Source organism: Triticum urartu, chromosome 5A (assembly GCF_056163025.1).
Source record: "Triticum urartu cultivar PI428250 chromosome 5A, HENAU_Tu73, whole genome shotgun sequence".
Lineage (NCBI taxonomy): Eukaryota > Viridiplantae > Streptophyta > Magnoliopsida > Poales > Poaceae > Triticum > Triticum urartu.
Window position 1 is genome coordinate 360,736,560 of NC_141877.1, and position 24,269 is coordinate 360,760,828.

At 44.9% G+C, this 24,269-nt stretch overlaps 1 protein-coding gene and 1 long non-coding RNA gene across 2 annotated transcripts; one reads left to right on the forward strand and one right to left on the reverse strand.

The window, feature by feature from the left end:
• Positions 1-5,164: 5,164 nt before the first annotated feature.
• Positions 5,165-8,563, reverse strand: LOC125509044 (uncharacterized). The gene is made up of 3 exons (XR_007283922.2): positions 8,106-8,563; positions 7,069-7,181; positions 5,165-5,732 (listed from the first exon to the last, which is right to left on the reverse strand). It is a non-coding gene; the product is annotated as an uncharacterized LOC125509044 (long non-coding RNA).
• Positions 8,564-16,409: 7,846 nt separating this feature from the next.
• LOC125556005 (uncharacterized) lies at positions 16,410-19,340 on the forward strand. The gene is made up of 2 exons (XM_048718809.2): positions 16,410-17,749; positions 19,203-19,340. The coding sequence occupies exon 1, from the start codon at positions 16,509-16,511 to the stop codon at positions 17,733-17,735; it is 1,227 nt and encodes a 408-aa protein (XP_048574766.1). The 5' UTR covers positions 16,410-16,508; the 3' UTR covers positions 17,736-17,749; positions 19,203-19,340.
• The last annotated feature ends 4,929 nt before the right edge of the window (positions 19,341-24,269 follow it).

Here is a 24,269-nt window from a genome sequence, read left to right on the forward strand (position 1 = left end):
TTCAAGTAATTTCAGAGTGAAGTTGAAGATTGTCGTGATAAGATGATAAAATGTCTATGATATGATCATAGAGATGAATATCTAAGTTACGAGTTTGGCACATAATTAAGACATTGTGGAAATTGTTTCACACCAATACCGCCTGGACCACCATAGTGTGATGGTGTGTCCGAACATCACAACTACACCCTATTGGATATGATGCATACCATGATGTCTCTTATCGAATTACCACTATCATTTATGGGTTAGGCATTAGAGACAACCGCACTCACTTTAAATAGGGCACCACACAATTCCGTTGAGACGACACCGTATGAACTATAGTTTAGAGAAATCTAAGTTGTCGTTTCTTAAAAGTTTGGGGCTGCGATGCTTATGTGAAAAGGTTTCAGGCTGATAAGCTCGAACCCAAAGCGGATAAATGCATCTTCATAGAATACCCAAAAATAGTTGGGTATACATCCTATTCCAGATCCGGAAGCAAAAGTGATTGTTTCTAGAAACAGGTCCTTTCTCGAGGAAAAATTTCTCTCGAAAGAATTGAGTGGGAGGATGGTGGAGACTTGATGAGGTTATTGAACCGTCACTTCAACTAGTGTGTAGCAGGGCACAGGAAGTTGTTCCTGTGGCACCTACACCAATTGAAGTGGAAGCTTATGATAATGATCATGAAACTTCGGATCAAGTCACTACCAAACCTCATAGGTCGACAAGGATGTGTACTACTTCAGAGTGGTACGTAATCCTGTCTTGGAAATCATGTTGCTAAACAATAATGAACCTATGAGCTATGGAGAAGTGATGGTGGGCCCGGATTCCGACGAATGGCTCGAGGCCATAAAATCCGAGAGAGGATCCATGTATAAAACAAAGTATAGACTTTGAAAAGAACTACTTGATGGTCGTAAGGCTGTTGGGTGCAGATGGATTTTAAAAGAAAGACGGACAATGATGGTAAGTGTCACCATTAAGAAAGCTCGACTTGTCGTTAAGATGTTTCCCGACAAGTTTAAGGAGTTGAATACGATGAGACTTTCTCACTCGTAGCGATGCTAAGAGTCTATTGAAATTATGTTAGCAGTTACTGCATTATTTATGAAATCTTGCAGATAGGATGTCAAAACATTTTTTCCTCGACGTTTTTCTTGAGGAAAGGTTGTATGTGATACAGCCAGAAGGTTTTGTCAATCCTGAAAGATGCTAACAAGTATGCAAAGCTCCAGCAATCCTTCTAAGAACTGGAGTAAGCATCTCGGAATTGGAATGTACGCTTTGATGAGATGATCAAAGATTTTGAGTTTATACAAAGTTTATGAGAAACTTGTATTTCCAAAGAAGTGAGTGGGAGCACTATAAAAATTTTGATGAGTATATGTTGTTCACATATTGTTGATCAGAAATGATGTAGAATATCTGGAAAGTATGCAGGGTTATTTGAAAAGTGTTTTTCAATGGAAAACCTGTATTAAGCTACTTGAACATTGAGCATCAAGATCTATAAGGATAGATCAAAATCGCTTAATAGTACTTTCAAACGAACACATACCATGACAAAATTTTGAAGGAGTTCAAAAATAGATCGGCAAAGGAGTTCTTAGCTGTGTTATAAGGTATGAGTATTGAGTAAACCTCAAGACCTGACCACGGCAGAATAGAGAGAAAGGACGAAGGTCGTCCCCTATGCTTTAGACGTAGGTTCTAAAGTATGCAATGTTGTGTACCGCACCTGAAGTGTGCTAAGCCATGAGTCAGTCAAGGGGTACAAGTGTGATCTAGGAATGGATCACAGGACAACGGTCAAGGTTATCCTTAGTAACTAGTGGACTAAGGAATTTTCTCGATTATGGAGGTGGTAAAAGAGTTCGTCGTAAAGGGTTACGTCGATGCAAACTTTGACACTAATCCGGATGACTCTGAGTAGTAAACCGGATTCGTATAGTAGAACAGTTATTTGGAATAGCTCCAAGTAGTGCGTGGTAGCTGCATCTACAAGATGACATAGAGATTTGTAAAGCACACATGGATCTGAAAGGTTCAGACCCATTGACTAATAAATCTCTCTCACAAGCAAGATATGAACAAACCCCATGGGTGTTGGATTCATTGCAATCACATAGTGATGTGAACTAGACTATTGACTCTAGTGCAAGTGGGAGACTGTTGGAAATATGCCCTAGAGGCAATAATAAATGAGTTATTATTGTATTTCCTTGTTCATGATAATCGTTTATTATCCATGCTAGAATTGTATTGATAGGAAACTCAGATACATGTGTGGATACATAGATAACACCATGTCCCTAGTAAGCCTCTAGTTGACTAGCTCATTGATCAATAGATGGTTACGGTTTCCTGACCATGGACATTGGATGTCGTTGATAACGGGATCACATCATTAGGAGAATGATGTGATGGACAAGACCCAATCCTAAGCCTAGCACAAGATCGTGTAGTTCGTATGCTAAAGCTTCTCTAATGTCAAGTATCATTTCCTTAGACCATGAGATTGTGCAACTCCCGGATACCGTAGGAATGCTTTGGATGTACCAAACGTCACAACGCAACTGGGTGGCTATAAAGGTGCACTGCGGGTATCTCCGAAAGTGTCTGTTGGACTGGCATGAATCGACACTGGGATTTGTCACTCCGTGTAACGGAGAGGTATCTCTGGGCCCACTCGGTAGGACATTATCATAATGTGCACAACGTGACCAAGGAGTTGATCACGGGATGATGTGTTACGGAACGAGTAAAAAGACTTGCCGGTAACAATATTGAACGAGGTATCGGGATACCGACGATCGAATCTCGGGCAAGTATCGTACCGATAGACAAAGGGAATTGTATACGGGATTGATTGAATCCTTGACATCGTGGTTCATCCGATGAGATCATCGTGGAGCATGTGGGAGCCAATATGGGTATCCAGATCCCGCTGTTGGTTATTGACCGAAGAGTTGTCTCGGCCATGTCTGCATGACTCCCGAGCCCGTAGCGTCTACACACTTAAGGTTCGATGACGCTAGAGTTATAGGGAAAGTATGTACGCGGTTACCAAATGTTGTTCGGAGTCCCGAATGAGATCCCGGATGTCACGAGGAGTTTCTAAATGGTCCGGAGGTAAAGATTTATATATGGGAAGTCCCGGTTTGGTCACCGGAAAAGTTTCGGGTGCTATCTGTAACGTACCGGGACCACCGGGAGGGTCCCGGGGTCCACCAGGTGGGGCCACCAGCCCCAGAAGGCTGCGTGGGCCAAGTGTGGGAGGGGACCAGCCCCAGGTGGGCTGGTGCGCCCCCCCACCAAGGCCCAAGGCGCGTGGAGAGTGAGAAGGGGGCAAACCCTAGGTCCAGATGGGCCTTAAGGCCCACCTTAGGGCGCCCCCCTCTCTTCCCCCCCCCCTTGGCCGCACCCTAGATGGGTTTTGGGGGCTGCCTCCACCCATAGGGATGGAACCCTAGATGGGGGCGCAGCTCCTCCCCTCCCCCTATATATACTTGAGGTATTGGGGGCTGGCCAACACATGATTTGATCTTCCTCTTGGCGCAGCCCTACCTCTCTCCCTCCTCGTCTCTCGTAGTGCTTGGCGAAGCCCTGCTGGAGTCTCGCGCTCCTCCACCATCACCACGCCATCGTGCTGCTGCTGGACGAAGTCTTCCCCAACCTCTCCCTCTCCCTTGCTGGATCAAGACGCGGGAGACGTCACTGGGCTGTACGTGTGTTGAATGCGGAGGCGCCGTTGTTCGGTGCTTAGATCGGAATCGACCGCGATCTAAATCGCTGCGTGTACGACTCCACCAACCGTGTTCTTGCAACGCTTTCGCTTAGCGATCTACAAGGGTATGTAGGTGCACTCCCCTTCCTCTCGTTGCTAGATTACTCCATAGATTGATCTTAGTGATGCGTAGAAAATTTTAAATTTCTACTACGATCCCCAACAGACGTGGCGGAGGCGGGTGATGTGGATCAATGGGCGGGCCGGCGCGCGAGCGACGGCTATGATTGGCCGCCGCATGGCGCGAGGCCGCCAGGTCGGGGCAATGCAGGTTTCCCGGTCGGAGCAGGGCGGTGACGGCCGATGCTGGGCAACGGGCGGACGGCGACTGGCCCTGATGGGCCGCCGCGGCGCGCATGGCCGCCGGGTCGGAGGAGAGGCCGGCTGGTCGCGCCGGGGTTGGAGTAGAGGCGCATGGGGGTCGACGACGACGACGGGCGACGCAAACCGATCAAGATTTCATCGAAAAACCAAAAAGGAAAACGCCGATCAAAACGACCAACGAGAGAGCGAAAAAACCCGGAGCAAAGGCTCGGAAAAAAGACTCTCTAGGGCAACCGGCCAACACGGCCGGGACGAACCCTAGATACAGGCGGCGCGGCCCCCGGCGGCGATCATGGTGGCCGACCGCCCGGGAGGCGGCGCGCAGGTGCGCAAGCGGCGGCGCCTAGGGTTTGAATTATGATTAGGCTGATACCATGTTAGAAGGAAGGGATAGGATTGATGAAATTGTTCGTTGTATTGCTTCAGCCTCGTGGGTATATATATAGAAGTACATGATCTATTTGGAGTACAAGACAAGCCAGAATACTTTCTAGTTTATCCTATATTTTCTAATACAATCACATTACTCAACAAATACCTAAGTCTATCTTAAAAGTTCTCATCACAAGTCCCGTTGGTTGTATTGTAGAGATAATGACACACTTGATACTTCCTTAATTTGTGTTGTATGGTCTCTAGTCTCTACACATGTTCATTATCCTGTCCTGCCGTATTTCATCTTCTGAAAGTTTCCCGGTTACAATTTCTGAATTATTCTTGCACAACTTCCTAGTATGCTTCTTCGAATGGATATTGATCCCACCATGTGACTGCCCTATAACTGGTTTTATTCAGTACACGCTACGTGATACGTAATTTTGGCACCAGGACCAACATATACTAAGAAGACTAGGCCCGTAAGGGTTCGATTTTTCTAGGTTTTTTGGAATTTTGTTTACCCCTGCTGATTGAGCGACACGTGTGCACGGTGGCTTTCGTGAAATGGTTGATTGCTCTCTTGGTTGCTCACTTGGACTGTGCATGTTTCTTCTAAAGGTGCATGGGCTTATATTGTCTCATGTGAAAAGATGGTATGACTGCATGGGCTGATTTTGTCTCATGTGAGAAAAAAATATTAGCTGCATGGGATGTTGTATGGGCTGGTATAGGTGTGCTGCTGCATGGCTCATGCATGCATGCATGTGTCCACCTTTACATGTTTGGAGTTCGACGTTTGCACATCGTTTGTGTTCTGGGTCCTTCTTTGCTTGCCTATAAGTAGCTCTTTGCTGTGTTCTTCTCTTATGTGTCAAACCACTCCTCACCTATAGGCCCATCTCTCCTCCTGATGCTGCCCTCCAGTCTCCACCCAAGATCCCATGGTGCACCTGGTTGCCGCTCCGTCTGGCCGGCCGGGAGGTGCGTGCAAGCTACACCATGAATCAGGAGAGCCGCATGCCATCGTCTTCTCATAGATCTTCCTCGGTTCCGGCTCTGTCCCTGGCCTCCAAGGCGGATACATGGTGGTGGCCTTCCCATAGTCCAAGGTGGCACGCCTGCAGTTGGCGCTGGATAGCTCGCTGCCCTGCCGCTCTCCATCCTAATCGACTCCCCTCGGTCTTCCCCAACTTCGGCCCCGGCAACAGGTCCCCTTCATCTCCCTTTCCTCTCCTCTGGTGTGCGTGGTTTCCTTGTACGAGTAGACGAGTTATTAGTACTAGAATTTCATCAGATCTAAAGTTGAGTGCATATGCTACAAATTCTTAATCTAAGAAGAATGTTCAGGCATTGCGTGCAAGTCTGTGCTGAGGACACAAATTTGGGGGTCCAGCTCCTTGTGTGAATGTGCAAGGAATTCGGAACCTGCATCTTTAATATGACATGGTATATTTATTCTTAATCTCTCCATTACGTTTTGTGTTCCATTTTTCTCGATGGAAGTAATTGTGCTTTAATTTCACATGGTTTTTAAACAAATAAACACATGATGTGCTGAATAGCTGACATGCAGAGGAAATGGTACAGCTTGATGACTATTTTACTACTAAATTATTCTCAGGTATTTATTGTTCCTTTTGTGATAGTTTTCTCTCTCCTAAAAATAAAATGAATCATTTTTAATTCTTTGAACAAGTTTGCCTAAAGTAGGGCGCTCAGCATTATCAATTTCTTTTAAAGCTTCGCAAAATCTGCTCTTGTACTAAAGAAATCTAATGTAGATTTGTTAGCCTTATAGGGTACTATATGCTGAACACATGATATTAAATATACAATAAATTGCACTGTGAAGTGAGTATGTATATACTATCCACACAGGATTGCCATTTTGGAGATGTTGCTGGGATCATCATGGATTGGGATGCATTCTGATAATAAGATATTAGGTATTGATATGTGATATGTATGTCACACTTGACTTCATCATCCTTTGTTTTTAGATGTATTCTTTAGGCATACGTTAATGTGGTAGCTTGGTCATATTCTATAGCTAATTTAGTCACTAAATACTCGGATTTTTTCCCGACTCCCATTATAAAGAACTTCCACTTGCCATGAGTCTTACAGTCAAAAAAATATATGGTAGCATCAGAAGTTGTCCCCATCAGATAGAACACTGCCTAATAGATTCATTCTATTACTGTATAGCCATGGTGACAAAAATATTCAGATAACAAGAAACAATTCTGTCAAATATTCTCAGCGGAGATACTGTTGCGGTCTATAAGAAAAAAATGTTAATTATTTAATTAAACAGAAAACTATGTTATTTATACCAACAGATGCTAAACAATCAGACTACCTGACACAAAAGTATATATATATACATTAGTTAAATTTCATTCCAAAAATAGATGATGTAGTGGTAGATGTTAATCGTACAAGAACACGAGGATGACAAACATAAATTAATCACATATATTATCATCACAGGTCGATCTAACTGGTGGTAGTTATTCTTTGCACTGAAAACAAAGTGGAATCAAACGATTCAAACAACCAAAAAGAAGGAAACAAAGGATGCTTACGGATCTGAATGAGTTAGGGCGCTCCACTACTTGCAAGTAGATCCAGCGACTCAATGGCAGAGCTACTCTCGGCGACGCCAGGAAGCCACCCTGGTTCTACCCGGAAGTCATCACTGAAATTACAACAAGAAATATGAAGTAATTAGCATTTTTTTTCCATGGACATATGACCGCCGGCCAGTTGCCTTTGTGCTCATGCCGGTGTTGTACCAATGAATTGACTCCATCACTGTAGCGACCTGGAAGAACATCAACTGTTTGTGGAATTGGGAATTTCTTCTCCGATGAGAGAAATGTTTAGTACGTCTCCAAATCACTTCACTGTCCTGCCGGACAAAGATGAGTTTAATATGGCCCGTCGACACAGAGAAGGCCTGCTATCACATACCGCTTATTGGGCTGTAACATTAGTCTCATTCCAACGCCACATATCCAACAAAGAAGTGACCTCATGGTCACAAGGCAGCAGCTTTACCACTGCGCCAAGGCTCCCCTTCATGCACACATTCATATTATTAAACATAAATCAAGTTCCAAACATGGAGTTCCAGACTTATTTCATCAAGTAGTTTTCTTGTATTTGAACTCAATTCCTTCAATTTCTCTGAGCCGTGAGCTTATATCAGCGGTGAGCTCATCTACATTCTGCGTTGTGAACTCATTTAGTTTTATCTATGAACTCATTAGGTGAACTCATCACGGTTTTTTGGCAGATGTGAACTTATTTCATATTCATCTATGAATCATTGTTGAAGTGTCTGTATATCTCTCCCATGCCAATGTACAGAAATTTGAGGTCTACATACTTTTGCCACTTCTACCTACAATTCCATTGTTGTCTTTGAATAAGCTACAGCAAGTGCAACAAAACAGATTGCAACAAGTAGCTTATGAACTGAAATTTGTGGTATTATTCATTTGTCGTATTGTCGCTCAGTTCATCGTGGTTGTGAAGCTAAACGTGACATGCTATTCTTGACGTAATTTCCAAATTGCAATCCATAATCAAGCAAAAGACTACAATAAATGTGACTTACATGTTGCTTGCATTCAACACCTTCAGGACCTGCATACGCATCCATCTCCTCCTCCGGCCGTTGCTGCCATTAAGCCACTTGCTCAGGACCTGCACAAGGCATCCACCTTCTCTTCAGCACCAGTCTCGCCACTAGAATGCTTCTCCAGCAGGGGAGGGCGATCTGCGCCGATGCGCGCAGGGGAGGGCAAGCACCCGCGGAGAGCTGCGCTGTCGCGCGCGGGCGTGTGGGAGAACCCGCGGCAAGCTGCGGTGGCTTGTGTAGGTATCCGCGAGGCGAGGACGAGCTGCGCCGGCGCCTACAGACATGGACGAGCACCGGCGACGAACCACAGTGGCTCGCGCAGGCATCAGCAAGGCATGGGCCATCGGCGGGGGAGCTATGGTTGCTCGCACACGCGTGGGCAAGCTATGGCGGAGAGATGCGGTGGCTTCCGCAAGCAGCAGTGGGGTACGGCGACGAGCTAGCCCGAGAGCAATCCTTATCCAACCAGTCCACACACATTAGATAAGGTTAGATAGCATCAGGGGCACTTTGGTCCTTTCAAGTGCTAGAAAATGGAAAAGAAAAAAAATAAATGGCATGGTAATGAAAGTGCACTGAACTGGGTGGCATTTTTATGAAGTAAGTACTATTAAAAGCAGAAAATAACCTATTTTCTTCTAAAAAACAATATAACTCTTACTTTTTTTGTTGGGTTGGCTCACGCCCAAACTGGGCCACAAGGCAGTCAACTCCTTCAGACTAACTAATATCAATTAGTTGATTCGGCATTTTTTTGCACTGCCTAGCCTCGATTTGTTTTTCATATGAAGTGACTCACATGCTAATTAATTCTTCCTCCCACCTCGCTTATGTTGATTTTGATTAATTAAAACTTATTCTGCCAGTCAACAATGTATAGATATGTTGACTTTTATCTTTCTGTACTATTTATCTTTCGCTCCTCTACTGCACCGAATTCATTGTAGTGATCAAGCAAAAAGAAAACTTCAGTTTAAACACTTTGTGTGAAAAGAAATAAAGATACATGCGTGTAAGTTTACAACCTTATTAAACAAACAAAGTAGCTCTCATGTCCACTTTATATTCTGTCAGAGAAATCAAGGCAAACAAGGATTCTTAAAATAAAAAAGGTTATCTCTAATTTCAAGATAGTTTGCAATCCGTCGAGATCTAGGACATTCATCAATTCAAAACGGACTAAGTTTGAATGAAATGAAAGCAACTTCAACATTGTGTACATAGGGAACAAACCACCAAGAACCAAAGCATAAGAACTAGCCTCATCTCTTTATCACTACATCACTGAGACAAACCCAGCTAGACGATCAACATCTTATCTAAAAAAAGAACAAGAGCTTTATAATTCTGTGTCCAGTAGCCACTATCACTATCTACTGTAGATCACGTATGCACGTACCAACTAGATGTATTCTTTTCTTGTATGAACTACTTTGCAATGAATCAAGTCTTGGGACGAGTTACCAAATATTACCAAAAAAACAAATAGTTTGTAAATTCATGTGGCGCGGCGTGCCGCCGCACACTACCTGCTAGTAATGTTTACATTGGTAACTAACGTTGCTCATGCATGGATTGTAAAATTCATTCTGACATTGCAGTTTTGTACATTAGGTTTACATTTTAACTTTTAACTGCCCGCTCACTCTGATTTCCTTGCTCATTTTGATTTGTTATAAAAACAGCTTTTAGGTTACCTTTAGATTTCCAAAGTGCAGATTTTTTTTTATGCTGAGAGTTGTAGTGAGCTTCTTTCACAGGCTTGGTGCAAGTTTCATATTGGGTCTTTTAGCTTCTGTTTATGAATTGTATTCCTGGGAAATCAGCATCTTAATGTGTTTTTTTTTTCTTACACATTTGCCTTGTGGTACTGGGTTGGGAGATGGTCCTCATTATTCACATTAAGTTCTTAACTGTGACCCTCGATGTCACCTTTACTTTCTCTTATCTTTACAATTGATAAGGACACAATCTTGCTTCTATTTTTGTAGTATCTGATCATTTAGGAGATCAAAGAAATCCAGATAGGATATTACTGGTGTCAAATATGCATATGATTATATATGTGACGTTCACTGTGCGATTATTGGTTAATTAGGTACCTCGTACTCCTCACTGCATGAAACCAATTGATGATTTGGCTACTTCTTGTCTAGAAGATAGCACATCTTATTCAGTTTCTTTTCATAATACGGTAATTGTCATTTTGTCTCAATTGTTGCCATCTTTTCGACAACTCTTGAAGAGAAAAATCTTTTACTGGTATTCACTTATATGTTTGAATTCTGAACAGTAAACATCATAGACATGAGCTATGATTTTTTTATACTGCTTGCTAATCCTGCACTTTCATCAAGTTATATTGGTTTGTTTCAATGCAAATTTGGTAGCTGATACTTGTGTCATTTCTATGATTCAGGCCGTTTGGTGATTTGTAAGGAATTGGCGCATCTTTGTTTGAAGTCAGCTCTTCATTTCTGGGTCACTACTTTCGTGCTACCACCTAACGTTGAGTTCATGGGGAACCTCTGATTACCTTGACCTTCATGCCAGTATTTAAGCAATCTTTTGATGCTATGTTTATCCAAACGTCATTTGGACTTGATGATATTTAGCAAGGTGTACTGTTAAATTATGCTTATTTTGGACGATGCATTGCTTTGGTCGTATTCTGTAATATTCATCGCATTTCGACTTCTGTATTGTTCCTTCTTGCCTTGGTATTTTGCAGATTTGGCCATTGTGGGTCGATGATTGTCAAAGCTTTTATTTACGTATCTAGCGATAGTTGAATCCTTTTTTAAGGAGGAGTACCACCGGCCTATGGATTGTATGATGCACACAACCATTTATTAAAGCAAACCAAGTATCTAAGTTCCAAGCAATGACCTGGAAAAGGTAAAAATAAAGATTACATGGTGAATTGCCATAACCTGCAAAAATAGGACAACATGCATACACACATATTCGGAAAAAGTAGTGATACTTGAATCTTGAATTTGGATAGTACAAGGATGTGTTTGGATAGTTGGATCTTGAATTTAGATAGTACGAGGATGTGTTTGGTTGTTGGCATTCTTTCCATGCAGGCCCTGACGATGCCAAAATAGACGTTTGGTTAGCTAGGATGCACTGAATTCATGACTCGCATGGTTCTTAAAGCATCTCTGGGCTGGGAGAGGAATTCACATGTTTCCAGGGGATGCATCGTTGCACGCGGTTACATGCGTTGGAAGCACGAGAGACGGGATGCTTCGGTCATAACTCCACTCACCATTCAAACCCCTATTATTTCACCACCCCTTCTTTGCCATTGAAGGCCGGCTTTGCTCGACCATCTTACTACTTGAATCCTTGTCCCCTACACTAGTGCTCACCTCTGATGGCTCGCCGGCATTGAGGCAAGGAGCCTCAAATCGGGGGATATGGAGAGGAGGCTCAAGTCTTCTTTTCCCATCTTCACCAAGCCGCGCTCGGCATGTATTGAGCACCCATCAATGGCTGGTACCTTGAGGGCTGCCTGTGAGTGTGCGGGTGTGGCGGCGGGGACATCATTTGCGGCTGTATAGAGTTCCAATGAGGGTGCCAAGAAATTCCTAGCTTTGGAGGCAGGGATTCTGACACCCGCCACGGCTCCCGCAGCTGGAGCGTTGGGGTCTTCTTCTTCGGCTCTGGCATCAACACCTCTATCGCATGCGGCCACTGTAAGTTTTTCTATCTACAAGAAGTTACATTAGTTCGTAAACTTTGATTGGAGGATAGAAGAGGGGATTGGATATGCGGTTAGGGTGTTTTAGGCCAATTTACGATGCTTTCATGTCCACCTCAAGCGGAATGCTTAGTTCCTAGGGGATTCGGTACGCAGTTAGAGTATTTCATATACGTGCATTTGATTAGCATGACTCGATTAGATTGTACACATAACAAATTTGTGGCAGACAATGTGTATGTCAATTTGGATTGTACATGCACATTGCTAGATTGTGCACTGCTTTGTCTTAGATCATGCCAATGTGCATGTCAATGGTTATGCTAGATTGTGCACTGCTTTGTCTTAGATCTCGCTAATGTGCATGTCAATGGTTATCCTCACTGCTTTGTCTTATATCTCGCCAATGTGCAATGCCCATGCTTATGCTTCAATTTTGAATTAACGATGTCTTTGCATGTCCATGATTGTGCAATGCCTTTGTGTTAGATCATGCCAATGTGCGATGTCCATGCTTAATCTTATTCTGAACTACCGATGTCTTTGCACGTCCATAGTTGTGCAATGCCTTTTTTGTTAGATCGTGTCAACGTGCAATGTCCATGCTTATGATTCGCTTTTGTGCAACCTATGTATTTGCATGTCCATGATTATGCAATGACTTTTGTGTTAGATCATGCCAATGCACAATGTCCAGGATTATGCTTCACTTATGCACTTCCTATGTCTTTGCATGTCAATGATTTCTCCTTGAGTTGTGCACTTCCTTGATTTATTGTGCAATGATAATCACCAATGTATGCTTAATAGACAAGGTGATGAAGACCAAGTGACACGTCATGGGAGGGGGTGGCTGCCATTCATCGCCTGGCTTCCAGGATGTGCTCCGCTCAACCCATGGGCATTAAGCCTAAATTGCCGGGGAGGAGGGAGGCGGCGGTATCGCCTCTGCGCCATCATGTCCACTGACCCAATCTGGGCCACATGCCGAGAGAACGGTACATGTCGGTTCTATGTCCATATGGATATGGACGACATGGCCATGTTTGTCGTCTTGATGGCTTTCCAAAAGCCCCTCAAGAACTGGCTCGAGATACGCCTTCCCATTGCATATCAGTGGCCTCCTGCCGGTGGTGTGAGGAATGGGTGCAGGTGTCCGAGTTTGGTGACCAGGTGTTGTTGTTTCGAAACTAGAGTGAGTGCTGGCAGAAGCACCACGTGAAGTAGGAGGAAGTCCTCGTCTTTAAGCTGACGGGCGGGGGCTTCAAGGTAAATATCTATGGCAATGTCACATCCACTACTAAGCCCTATGCTTGGCATACCTGGGGCTATGCGGCCAGAATTGCTTCCACGCTATCTAAATAGTAGTGTAAGTAGTGTTTGTCGTTGAAATGTATATATTTTGTCTAGAGGACAAAAGCTCTGATGTTATGTTGCGCATGTGATGCCCTTGTTGTCTTAAAACATGTTACCTTCCCTAATTAATATCCTGATATTATAGAGCTAAGTGTTTACGTCAGTTGCCCCAATTACTCTGAGTATGTTGCCTTCAAATCATGCAATTTTGTTCTAATCGTGTTATTTTAGTATGTAGTGTCATGTTTAGGATGATGTGTAGCATTGGCATGGTAAGCTTACCAAATTTGAAGGGGTGGATATAACGCCTCATTGCACATAAAAACACCCATGAAAATGGAGCCGAGGGCTATAGGTTCACTAGAGGCATCTCTCTCATAAGGATAGGATCGGTGGGTAAACAAATTACTGTTGGACAATTGACAGAATTGCACATAATTATGATTGTAGTTCTTCATGGCATAATTCATATATAGGCATGACGTTCATGACAAGTAGACCGTTAAACTTACTAACACCTACTACTATTACTCCACCTCATGACTGTTATCCAGCATGCATCTAAAAGTATTAAGTTCATACAAACGGAGTAACGCATTAAGCAAGATGACATAATGCAGACAAAGTAAGACCAAGCAATATGTTCAAACCCTGTTGTTTTATCCTTAGTAGTAACAATACAATACGTGCCTTGCCCTTTCTGCCACTGGGTAAGACTAGCCCCAAGATTGAATCCACTCCCTCTGAAGATCTACTCATCCAATTGGCCAAAGAAGACTCATAGATCAAAAAGCATACATAGCTATAAAATCACACATAAATTAAATCTCACAAGGCTCAAATATTTTCAATGAATAGTCTAATCATAAATCCACAAATTCATCAGATCACAACAAACACACCAAAAGAATTACATCGAATAGATCTCAAAGGAGATAATTGCATTGGAGATCAAAAGAGACAGAGAAAGCCATCTAGCTACTTCTATGGACCCGTAGGTCTTGTAGGAAATGCTCACACATCAGCATGGAGGTAGAAAAGGCGATGAAGATAGCCTCCCCAATGGTTCCCCTCTTCGGCGGAGTACCGGAAAAGGCCTCCAGATGGGATCGCGGAAGAACAGAGCCTTGAGCCAGCGGAAAAATTGTTTCGGGCCTCGCTCCATCTTTTTTGGAATATTAGGGAATTATAGCCCAGGAATTAGGTCCAACGGAGCCTCACGGGCCCCACAAGTGTTGATGGGACGCCCCTCCTACAAGGCGCACCGTGTGATCTCGTCGCCCCCTCGTATATCTCTTGGTCTCTCCTCGAAGCTTCTAGTGTCTCTCATAGTCCAGAAAAAATCAACGTGAAGTTTCATCATGTTTTGACTTTGTTTGGTTTGGTTTTTCTGTGAAACAAAGAAAATGGGTAAAAACAGAAACTGACACTGCGCACTAAGTTAATAGGCTAGTCCATAAAAATAATATAAAATATCCTATATAAAGCATGCAAAAATGATAATATAATAACATGAAACAATAAAAAATTATAGATGTGTTGAAGACATATCTGTAATCATGTGAAATTGGTTTTTGTTCAATGTTTCGATCATGTGTTATGTTGTTCTTCCTCTAGTGGTGTCGTGTGAACGTCGACTGCATGGCACTTCGCCATGTTTGGGCCTAGGGGAAATCATTGTGGGATTGTAGATGATGGCTTGAGGGAATGCAGAAAGCTATACCCTAATTTATGAGCCGTTTCGTAAGGGACTGGATTATGTTTCATACTACGGTTAGATTTATCTTAATTCTTCTCTTGTAGTTGTGGATGCTTGCAAGAGGGAGGGTAATCATAAGTAGGTTATTTGTTCAAGTAAGAACAACACACTAGCTCCACACATGACAACTTATCAAAGCAATGAATGCGAGTCAATGAATCATGGTGAAAGTAACTAAACGAAACTCATGAGTGTCCTCCAGAACGTTTTAATCACTATAAGAATTACTTCTGGCTTGTCCATAGCAATATCTGTCAAAATTGCCTTACCGCACCTGCAGAGAATATAATCTGAAAAGCACTTATCAATTCCTTCTGCCCCTTGTTGGGTTTGACACTCTTACTTGTCGGAAGGACTACGATTGATTCCTTATACTTGTGGGTCATTAGGGAGCAGGGAGAAGAAGAGGGGGGGGGGGTTCAACCTTCATGAGCTCCATGGCATTAGCCCTGTCTCCAGCCTATACCTCGCCTCGAATCCCCCCAATCAATTGCCGCCTCCCAGTGCCCTCCCCTCCCCCGTGCGTGTCGCCTTGCTGTAACCCCACGCATGTCTTCTTCTTCGCAGAGGCCAACCACGGAGGCAGTGGAAATGCGCCATCCTCAGTGGCGTAGGTGGTGATGTGTGTAGCCAGAGCGGAAGGCGCCACTGTGCCTCCGCACGCTTGAGCCACTATCGCAACCGTGCCTCCTCTAGCATCGTGAGTATGTGTTGCTTCAAGATCGCGACAATGCCCTTGTCGGCCGGCGGCGAGGGCCAGTCTACGACACTTGGGGTGATGCACTCTCGGGGAGGCATGCGTCGTCGGGTGAGAGCCTCTACCGGCCGCGGAGAAGTCGCCCCGGCCCCTGGCTTGGGGAGGGGGGGGGGGGTCGTCGACGTCTGCCGCCGCCGCCGTTAAGACCTCTCGCCGACCTCATCGGATGCGGCGAGGAGGAGCCCCTAGCTAGCTCGGAAGCCCGAATGGTGTCCGGCAGCACGAGCGACGGGCACGGTCCTGTCGCAGTTGTCGAGAGAGGTTGCCATCGTCAAAACCATCTCCTTGTGTGCTCTACAATCTCACTCGCTCTCGGCAAGTCAACGAAGGGGGAAAATGGGACAATGCGAGGGGCCGCCAGTGTTTGTAGACAGTGGACGCAAGCGTGTCAGTGCCGGGCACGTTCCTAGAGAACAGGTGGTTTTTTCTACCGATAGTGCATCAAGATTTGTGTTTTTGATACAACGGCCATCAGGTAGTTCGCTCGGAATGTCTAAAGAGCTGACATTTCCTAGATAGCATTTTCCTTTATTATTAGGTATCAAAGGAATTTCCCCGCAACAAAAAGGTTTCGAAGAAATTAAGCAGACCATTTCGAATTTCATATTTCCAAAAGAGTTCACCCATGGTGACTGATGTGGTGAGTTCAAAAAGAAAAAGGCGAGCGGTGTGGTGGTAAACGCGACTCTCTGCTGCTTTTCCTTGCCAAAGCCTGGTCCAAACCAAACGTACTACCTGCCTCCGTCCTTTCACTATAAGCCAAGCCGAAGACACCTGGCCTCTCACTAGGTACAAACCATGGCCATGGCCGGATCGTCCACCACCCTCCCTCCGCCGCCGCAGCAGAAGGCGGTCGATGTCCTCCCCGTGGACAGCCTCCGCAACATTCTCCGTCGCCTCTCCCTCGCCGACCTTCTCCGTGCCGCCCTCGCCTGCCACCGCTGGCGCCGCGTCGCCGCACGCTGCCTCCCCCGCACCGCTCCTCTCCTCGGCCACTTCTTCCACCCCACCGCCACCGGTTTGCCGCCGCCCCTGCACTCGGCATCCAAGGACATCGTCATCGAGGCCCCCGCCGTCTTCGCTCCCCTCGACGCCTCCGCACCGAACCTCTCCCTCGACTTCGCTCCGGAGGCCTCCCGCTTCGTGCTCCACGACTGCCACCAAGGCCTGCTGCTTCTCGAACCGCTCGCGTCGCTTCCCAAGGGGATCCTCCCACGCCTCCTCGTCATCGACCCGGCCACCCGCCGCCGCGTGCTCCTCCCGCCGCCGCCGCGCGACACGGTGCCCGACGACCAGCGCTGGCGCAGCTGCAGGCACTACGTCGGCTCCGGGCTTCTCTCCCGCGCGCACCCGAGCAAGCTCTGCTTCGAGGTCGTCTGCATCTCCATCGACGGCGGGCACCCCCGCGCCTGGGTCGCGTCCGTCGACGACGGCCAGTGCCGCTGGCGCGCGCTCCCGCGGGCCACGGAGGTGGAGGTCAGCTTCGACCCCTGGTGGTTCGAGTCGCGCTGCGTGCACGCCGCCGGGAAGCTCTACTGGCACATCTGCAACTCCGGCCGCGTGCTCTCGCTGGACCCTTCCACACTGCACTTCTCTTACCTGCTGGCGCCGAAGGAGATGCCCAGGTTCGGCAAGTTCCGCATCGGGGAGACGCCGGACGACGGGCGGCTGTGCATCGCGACCGTGGAGGACCAGCTGCTGCGGGTGTGGGTGCGTGGGGAGACCAGGTGGAGCGACGATGGGTGGTATCTGGAGAGGGAGATGAATCTCACCAAGGTGTACGACACGGTGCCGGGCCTGCCCAAGGACAAGTGCCTCAGGATCTTCAGTGTTTGGCTCAGCGACATGGACGCGGGGCGTACCGGCAAGCTGTTCATCAGAACGATGGGGTATGGGCGCTACTCCTTACATCTGGACACCGCCAAGATCGAGCGCATGCACACCAAACATGGCAAGGAGTACGGCCACCCGATGTGCGCCTACTTCCTCGCGTGGCCGCCTGCCTTCCTCGCTCCAGACAACTGACTTTCTGATGATTGGTAAAACCTTCTTCCCTACTACCCAACGGATGTGGCTTGACCTTGTGCTTAATTCTCCAGATCATTTTCCTATGTGGTGTGCCTTGAATTGTTTGTTGCATGTTCATGTGTATGCGTTGGTACTTGGTAGCACATATGTGTCCATTTGTTCTAAGTTGATAGAAGTCACAGTGCTCAAAGTGGTAATTAATGAATGTGCAGCAATCATTCCTCTAGGTATGAGAATGAGATACTCCTATATGCTCGTGGTCAAAATTTCTGTTTTAGAATTTGCAGTCATAATTTTTGTCTAAATTCCTCTAGGTTTGAGATATATGCTAGTGGTAGAAGCCCTAATTGCATACTGTACTTTCTTCCTCTATCTGGCTCATAGTTTATCGCTACACTGCAGTACTATACACATGTTTTCATCCCTATCCCGATCGGTCACATTTTGCATTTCAAAGCATTCACTATTATGGGACCAATTATGGTGATGGAGTTTGGTTAAATCTTCAGTTCATTTTAGTTACTCATGTTACCCCGGGCAGACAACTTGTTCTTGTTTCATGCTAGCTACTGTACTTAATTTGCTTACAGGCTATCTCTAGAATTGCAAAATGCTGGGTTGCTTACTGTATCATTTTTTAAGCTGTTACTATATAATTTTGAAAAGAGCAGTGATTAAAGGTAAAGTCTGTTACATAAATTGGAATTTTATGAATTTGATATGCTCTGTTCAATGTTTGGAATTGGACATTTTATCTTGTGTTTTATCTGCGCCAACAAATAAAATCTTCCGTGTTATAAGTGTTGTACCTGGGAATAAATTATTCACTGATCACCTTGCACATTTTGGATTCATGTGTATGAAATCTGCCAATCGTTGAGAGTTATACAACCTATCATGTTTTATGGTTGCAACATGATTGTTAACTCCGGCTATTCTTTAAAAATACCTGTGCTTCAATTAATGTTGTTCATCATCTCATTAGCGCTTAAATTGTTTTTCTCATGGAAGTACCTTATCTTTTCAATTTTTGATTGCTTGAAATTATTAAATGCTGTTTAGTTGTACTGGTAATATGGTTTAATGTTCTGCATAGCGATATACTGGCAATATGGTTTTTTTAGAACGAAATAATATGTTTTTTTCAGTTTAACAAACAGACCAATTGACTCAAATACTCTTTTCGCAATACTCAGCATTTTCTGTAAGAAGTCTCAGCATTTTTCAGTTCATCTGAAATCACGCAAACTCTCCGAAAACTATTTCTGATAATCTTTTATCGAAAAAGTTGAACACTCATGCATGTTTCAGTTTTATTGCACCATCTACATAATCTTAAATTTCTTTTTTGCTTATCAGTTTAGCTTTTATCTGATCTACCGCCTTCCAATATGTTCATGGCATGATAATGGTTCGATCCCCAGCAAATTTGTGTGGCTTATATCTGCAATTTATGTGAACCAGGTTCCTGACTTCCGAGATGTGGAATCAGCACAGTTTTTGTTTGAAGTCAGCTCAGATCATATCACCCCTAGGCTCACTGATGCCATCTGCAGCTTCACTCAGCGCAAGGACGAAGAAGCGCTCCTGTTACCTTATTTATTAGACCATCTAAGCAATGTCGCCAGCTCCTATATATGTAATTTATCTAAGTGTCTTTTGGACCTGATGATATTCTCAAAACTGCCATCTGAGCATCCTTGATATTCTCGTACGTGTTGCATGCGTGCAATATTTATCTCACCTTTGACCATTTTTGTGTCATGTACCCACAGCCAGATTTGACCATATTCGTATGCGTAGGGACAGGCCCAAGTCTTCAAACTAAAGTCTAAAACTAGGTAGTTGGAAATTGTAGGTTAGTTTCAAATTTGCAATGCTGCTCCTGATCACATTTGTGTAGCTCATCTTTTGCGTACATCTAGTCTGTAGCAAACAGCAGATCATAAATTACTAACTTAGAAGTGAAATCATACAGATAGAACCCCTGCAAAAATGGTTCTGAAACTCCAAGCCTTCAACGTTGGGAAGAAGACTGTAGCAAACTGCAGATCACAAAGTACTACTCCAGTTTTTTTCCCAACGTTGGGAAGAGTACTACTACTCCCTCCGTTCCGAATTACTCCCTCCATTCTAAATTACTTGTCTTTAATCCGTATCTAGACTCATTTTAGTGCTAGATACATCCGTATCTAGACAAATCTAAGACAAGTAATTCGGAACGGAGGGAGTACTTGTCTTAGATTTGTCTAGATACGGATAGTCTAGATGCATCCGTATCTAGACAAATCCAAAACAAGTAATTCGAAACAGAGGGAGTACTTGGGAACCAAAGGGAGACGGTTTCATTTATTAATATAAAATATAATTGTTCTACGGTCTCTTCCTAAAAAAAAGGGAGACGGTTTCGTACTTGGTGTAAGTTTGGGATATCGTCACTTTTCCTAGCCAGCACCGTAAGCTGCTGTGCAAGCCAAAGCTGAGCAAAAGCAAATGATCTGCTGTCTCCGTGCTGCAGAGGCTGACCAAAAAGCAAAGGTGGACAGGACAGAGCAGTTGAGGGTGTCTACCCTCGTGAAGATGCCACGGTAACAAGGGGAGGCGGAGAGCATGCGAGCGCTGCTGTTCGACGACCGTAGCGTTTGTTCTAGTACTTGGCACAGGCGCTTTCTGGTGGTCAGGAATGCAGTTTCCAGTCTGGTAGGCTGGCACCTGGCAGCCAAAGCTGTGGTGAAAAGCGAGGATTTCTTTTTTGTCTCCACGCTTCACGACTGAGCAGCACGCAAAGCTGTATAGGCGCTGATCCCTCGTTCCTTGTCCTTGGTCTGTCAGATCGCTTGACAAGGCTGAAACAGAAACCGCTGTAATCTTTCAAAAACAAATTATAAAGTAATCTTTCAAAAACAGAAAACGCTGTCATAACCGATGGTCTCCTACCTGGTCAAACAGTTTTTGCGGTGACGTTTTACTTGTGGCAATCCTCTAAGGGCATGGCCAACGCTCCACGCTGGACAGCTGCTCCGCCTGTCCACGTTGGAGAATCATCTGGCGTGGAGAATCGAGTTAAAAAGACTACTGCCTGCAGACCCGAACGACCTCTTGCAGAGGAGGTAGGCGCTTCATCAATAAAGCAAAGAAACTGAGGAGAGAGAGATGATGGGTCAGAGAGGGTTGAGCTCATTTGAGGGAAAGAAAAGAACATGAAAAGCTGGTGAGTGGCCCCAGGGCGTTGCTGCTTCCGTTGGTTCCATGCTCCCATACATAGCTGCTCCACGCAACTTTATACACATGCATACATGAGGCTACCGTTTGGTACTGCCACCGTTGTACATGCCCTCAGGGCATGTACAATGATGACATATGGATACAGAGGCTTCATGACAAAAATTAATTTAAGGCATATGTGTTGATTTTTTTCTCCCCAATGCAAGCTATTACTAGTGGGCCTCATCAAAGAATAGAAAGTGACTCTTATTACACATGCATCCCTCCTCTTCATTTTAACTTTTTCAACTTTATGCACCGGACCACACTTTTTCTCTCTAAGCACCCGCCTCCTGAAGAGGATCCTGCTTCCCCATCCGAACCTATTTTTTCTGTTATCCGATCGTACTGAGGCATCACCTTGAGGCTATGCATTGGTCATGCCCTAAATGGCAGTAGTAGGGCATAGTCAATGCTCCAGCATGGACAAATACTCCAGCACACCACGTTGGTTCGGATAGCTGAGCTTAGCAAAAGGTGTAACTTGCAGAGATAGATAGGATCCTGCATAAGAGGCCGGCTCTCCCTTGACAAAAGTGCAGACGTTGCCAATGAGGAAGGGTTGGACATCACCGTGCTAACTTTAACAGGACAAGCCTACTCTATGGTGAATAGAAAAAGGCTGCCAACCCTGAGGACAATATCGCTGCTTCCGTTGGACCAAGGTAGAATTAAACAATGGCTTTAGTTACTTTTATCTACGTGAAACGTTGGGATAGTGGTGTGGTGCTGCTCCCATTGTACATGCCCTAAAAAGCGCTGATTCTCCCAAGAAACCGCGGCGCATATTCTCTTCTAGTGCAGGTTCTCCTAATGTGTTTGGGTACAGGTTGCTGCGTGGATTGGCCTACATGATGATGTGGTGAGGAGCTGGAGATTTGAGGTTTCGGTTAGAGAATGGTGGATTAAAAATGTGATTGAGCGTAGAAATCAGAGAAAGGCAATCGCCTCCTTGTTCATGTTAATGTCTTGGGAGATTTGGAAAGAGCGCAATGCGAGGGTCTTTCGCAACACCGCGGCTACTACCTTGATGGTCGTCGTGAAGATCAAAGAGAAGGCCCATCTTTGGGCTTTGGCAGGCGCCACTCACTTGAGTATTGTAATACCGCGAAAGTAATTCTTTGTTCCCTGTTTTGCTGCTATTTGTCTAAAACCTTCCTCCTTAATCAATGAAAATGGCAAATCTTTTGCCTTGTTTAAAAAAAGCGCTGATTATTGTAAGTTGCTGCAGCTACTTGGCTGGCTACGCTTAGGGGTGGAAACGGATCGGATGCGGATCGAATAGTGCTCTTACCACTTCCATTTTCATATTTTCAAAACGAATACGAATCCGAATACGGATATTATCGGATACGGATGCGGCTCGGATATTATTCGAATACGGATACATATCGGATATTTTCTTGATTCGAAACGGATACGAATAATATCAACATATTGCTTAAGTAAATTAGTCGATAGCTATGTGACCTAAAATAATCAACTTGTGACATACAATAAGTCAATGATAAATAGGTTTATGTATAAATACTATTGTAATGCATAATAATTTATCAGTTTAATCATATAAAGAGTAAAATTTGACCACTTATTTGGCTTTTATGTTGGATAATTGGAATATTGGGCCTAGAATTTTAAAAATTACTTCCCATAATCTTATTCGGATACGGATATATCCACTTCCATATCCATATTTGTGTCAAAATCTCCTACCATATTTTATTTTTTATTTGTTTAATAAATTCGGATACGGATAATTTCCATTTCCATTTTGGTTCGGATGCGGATGTTTCGGATACGAATAGGCATTTTCTTGAATACGAATATCGGATATTTTGGATTATCCGCTACCACTTTTCACCCCTAGCTACGCTGCCTGACCAAGAGGGCTGGGGCTGAACCCGTATGATTCAGCGTTCAGTTTTATTTTCATTATGCTAGCCATTTCTAGGTTTGCCTGAAGTGGCACAATCTATCTATTCAAAATGCCTACCCAGTGACAAAAATCACTCTTGTTTAATGTTCTGGTTAGCAGACTGGTCGGGTTCTTTTCTACTTGGTGCAAGTCTCGTTCACTTGTGTGCCAGCACCCGCTACTCTGGTAGAAAAAGCTATTTTTTTGCGGGTAGAAAAAGCTGAGAGAAAAAACAAGGCGTTCCAGTCTCCATGCGAGCAATCATCTGATTAAGCAACAAGGCCAGGCTCATCCTCATCCTTCCAACACAAATTCATAAAGCATATGCCATGCCTGCTCATGACACTCTTGGCGAGAAGACCACAAATAGTGTGTATAAAAGTAAAAATATTTGTAAGCGGTATAATGGTGTTCAAAATGCCTATACAGCAAGCAACAAATCTCGAGATGGGATCGGAGGCCTCCGGATTCTCAGGCCCTTAAGTCTCGTGGAGAAGATGAGCTAGCGCATCTTGTCCCGGTTCATGCGCGCAAGACGGCAAGTAACAACACGGCGACGTGTGGGGTTGACTGTGACAAGGGATCACAATGGGCAGAGAAAGCCAACGAACATAAGGATGGAGAAGGTCATGAAGATCCAAAAGGAGGCCTCTCCAACCCCGACCGCCACACCTTCCATTGCCCCTCATTCGCTAGATCCAATGCTCGCGCTTCCGGTGGCTCCCGTTGCCACTTCAGCGTTGGGCATAGCTCCCCTTCCGGCGATAGCGGCCCCATCTTATGACATGTTCTCGTCTTTGGATCATGTCACGACATCATTGGGATTGTTCCAACATAGGCCAGGGCGAAATCCCTACTCGTTTGCTGATGCTGGCAGCGGCGACACCTGCGGGTGTCATCCCCTTTCAGGAGACGCTGCCACAACGTTTTCTCCGTTCCCCTACTCAAGCACCGAGGGAAACCCCAGGTCCAGTTCCTTGGACCGAACAATGACAACATCATCGCGTCGTTCCCCTTCCTAGAGGCATCATCTTGCTTGCTCGTAGCGTGTTTGCTATTGGATTTTGAGTTTCGGGCCATCGTCTTGGTTAGGGTCATTTCTCTTAGATAGGGTAGTTTAGTGTTGTGTTGTAGCTTCTATTTGGGACTAGCATCCCATGTTTGTCTGCTCTGGGCACCATGTTTATGCAACCTTTGGTTGTGCCATCCGATGTACCCCCTCCCTCATATGTTCTCACTTCAACTTCTTCTATTAATGAAAAAAATACACAAGCATTGTGTATTCGCAAAAAAAGGTGTCCATGTGTCCGCGAAGAAGGTTGACATGCCACGGGAGGGGGGTTTGGGAGAGC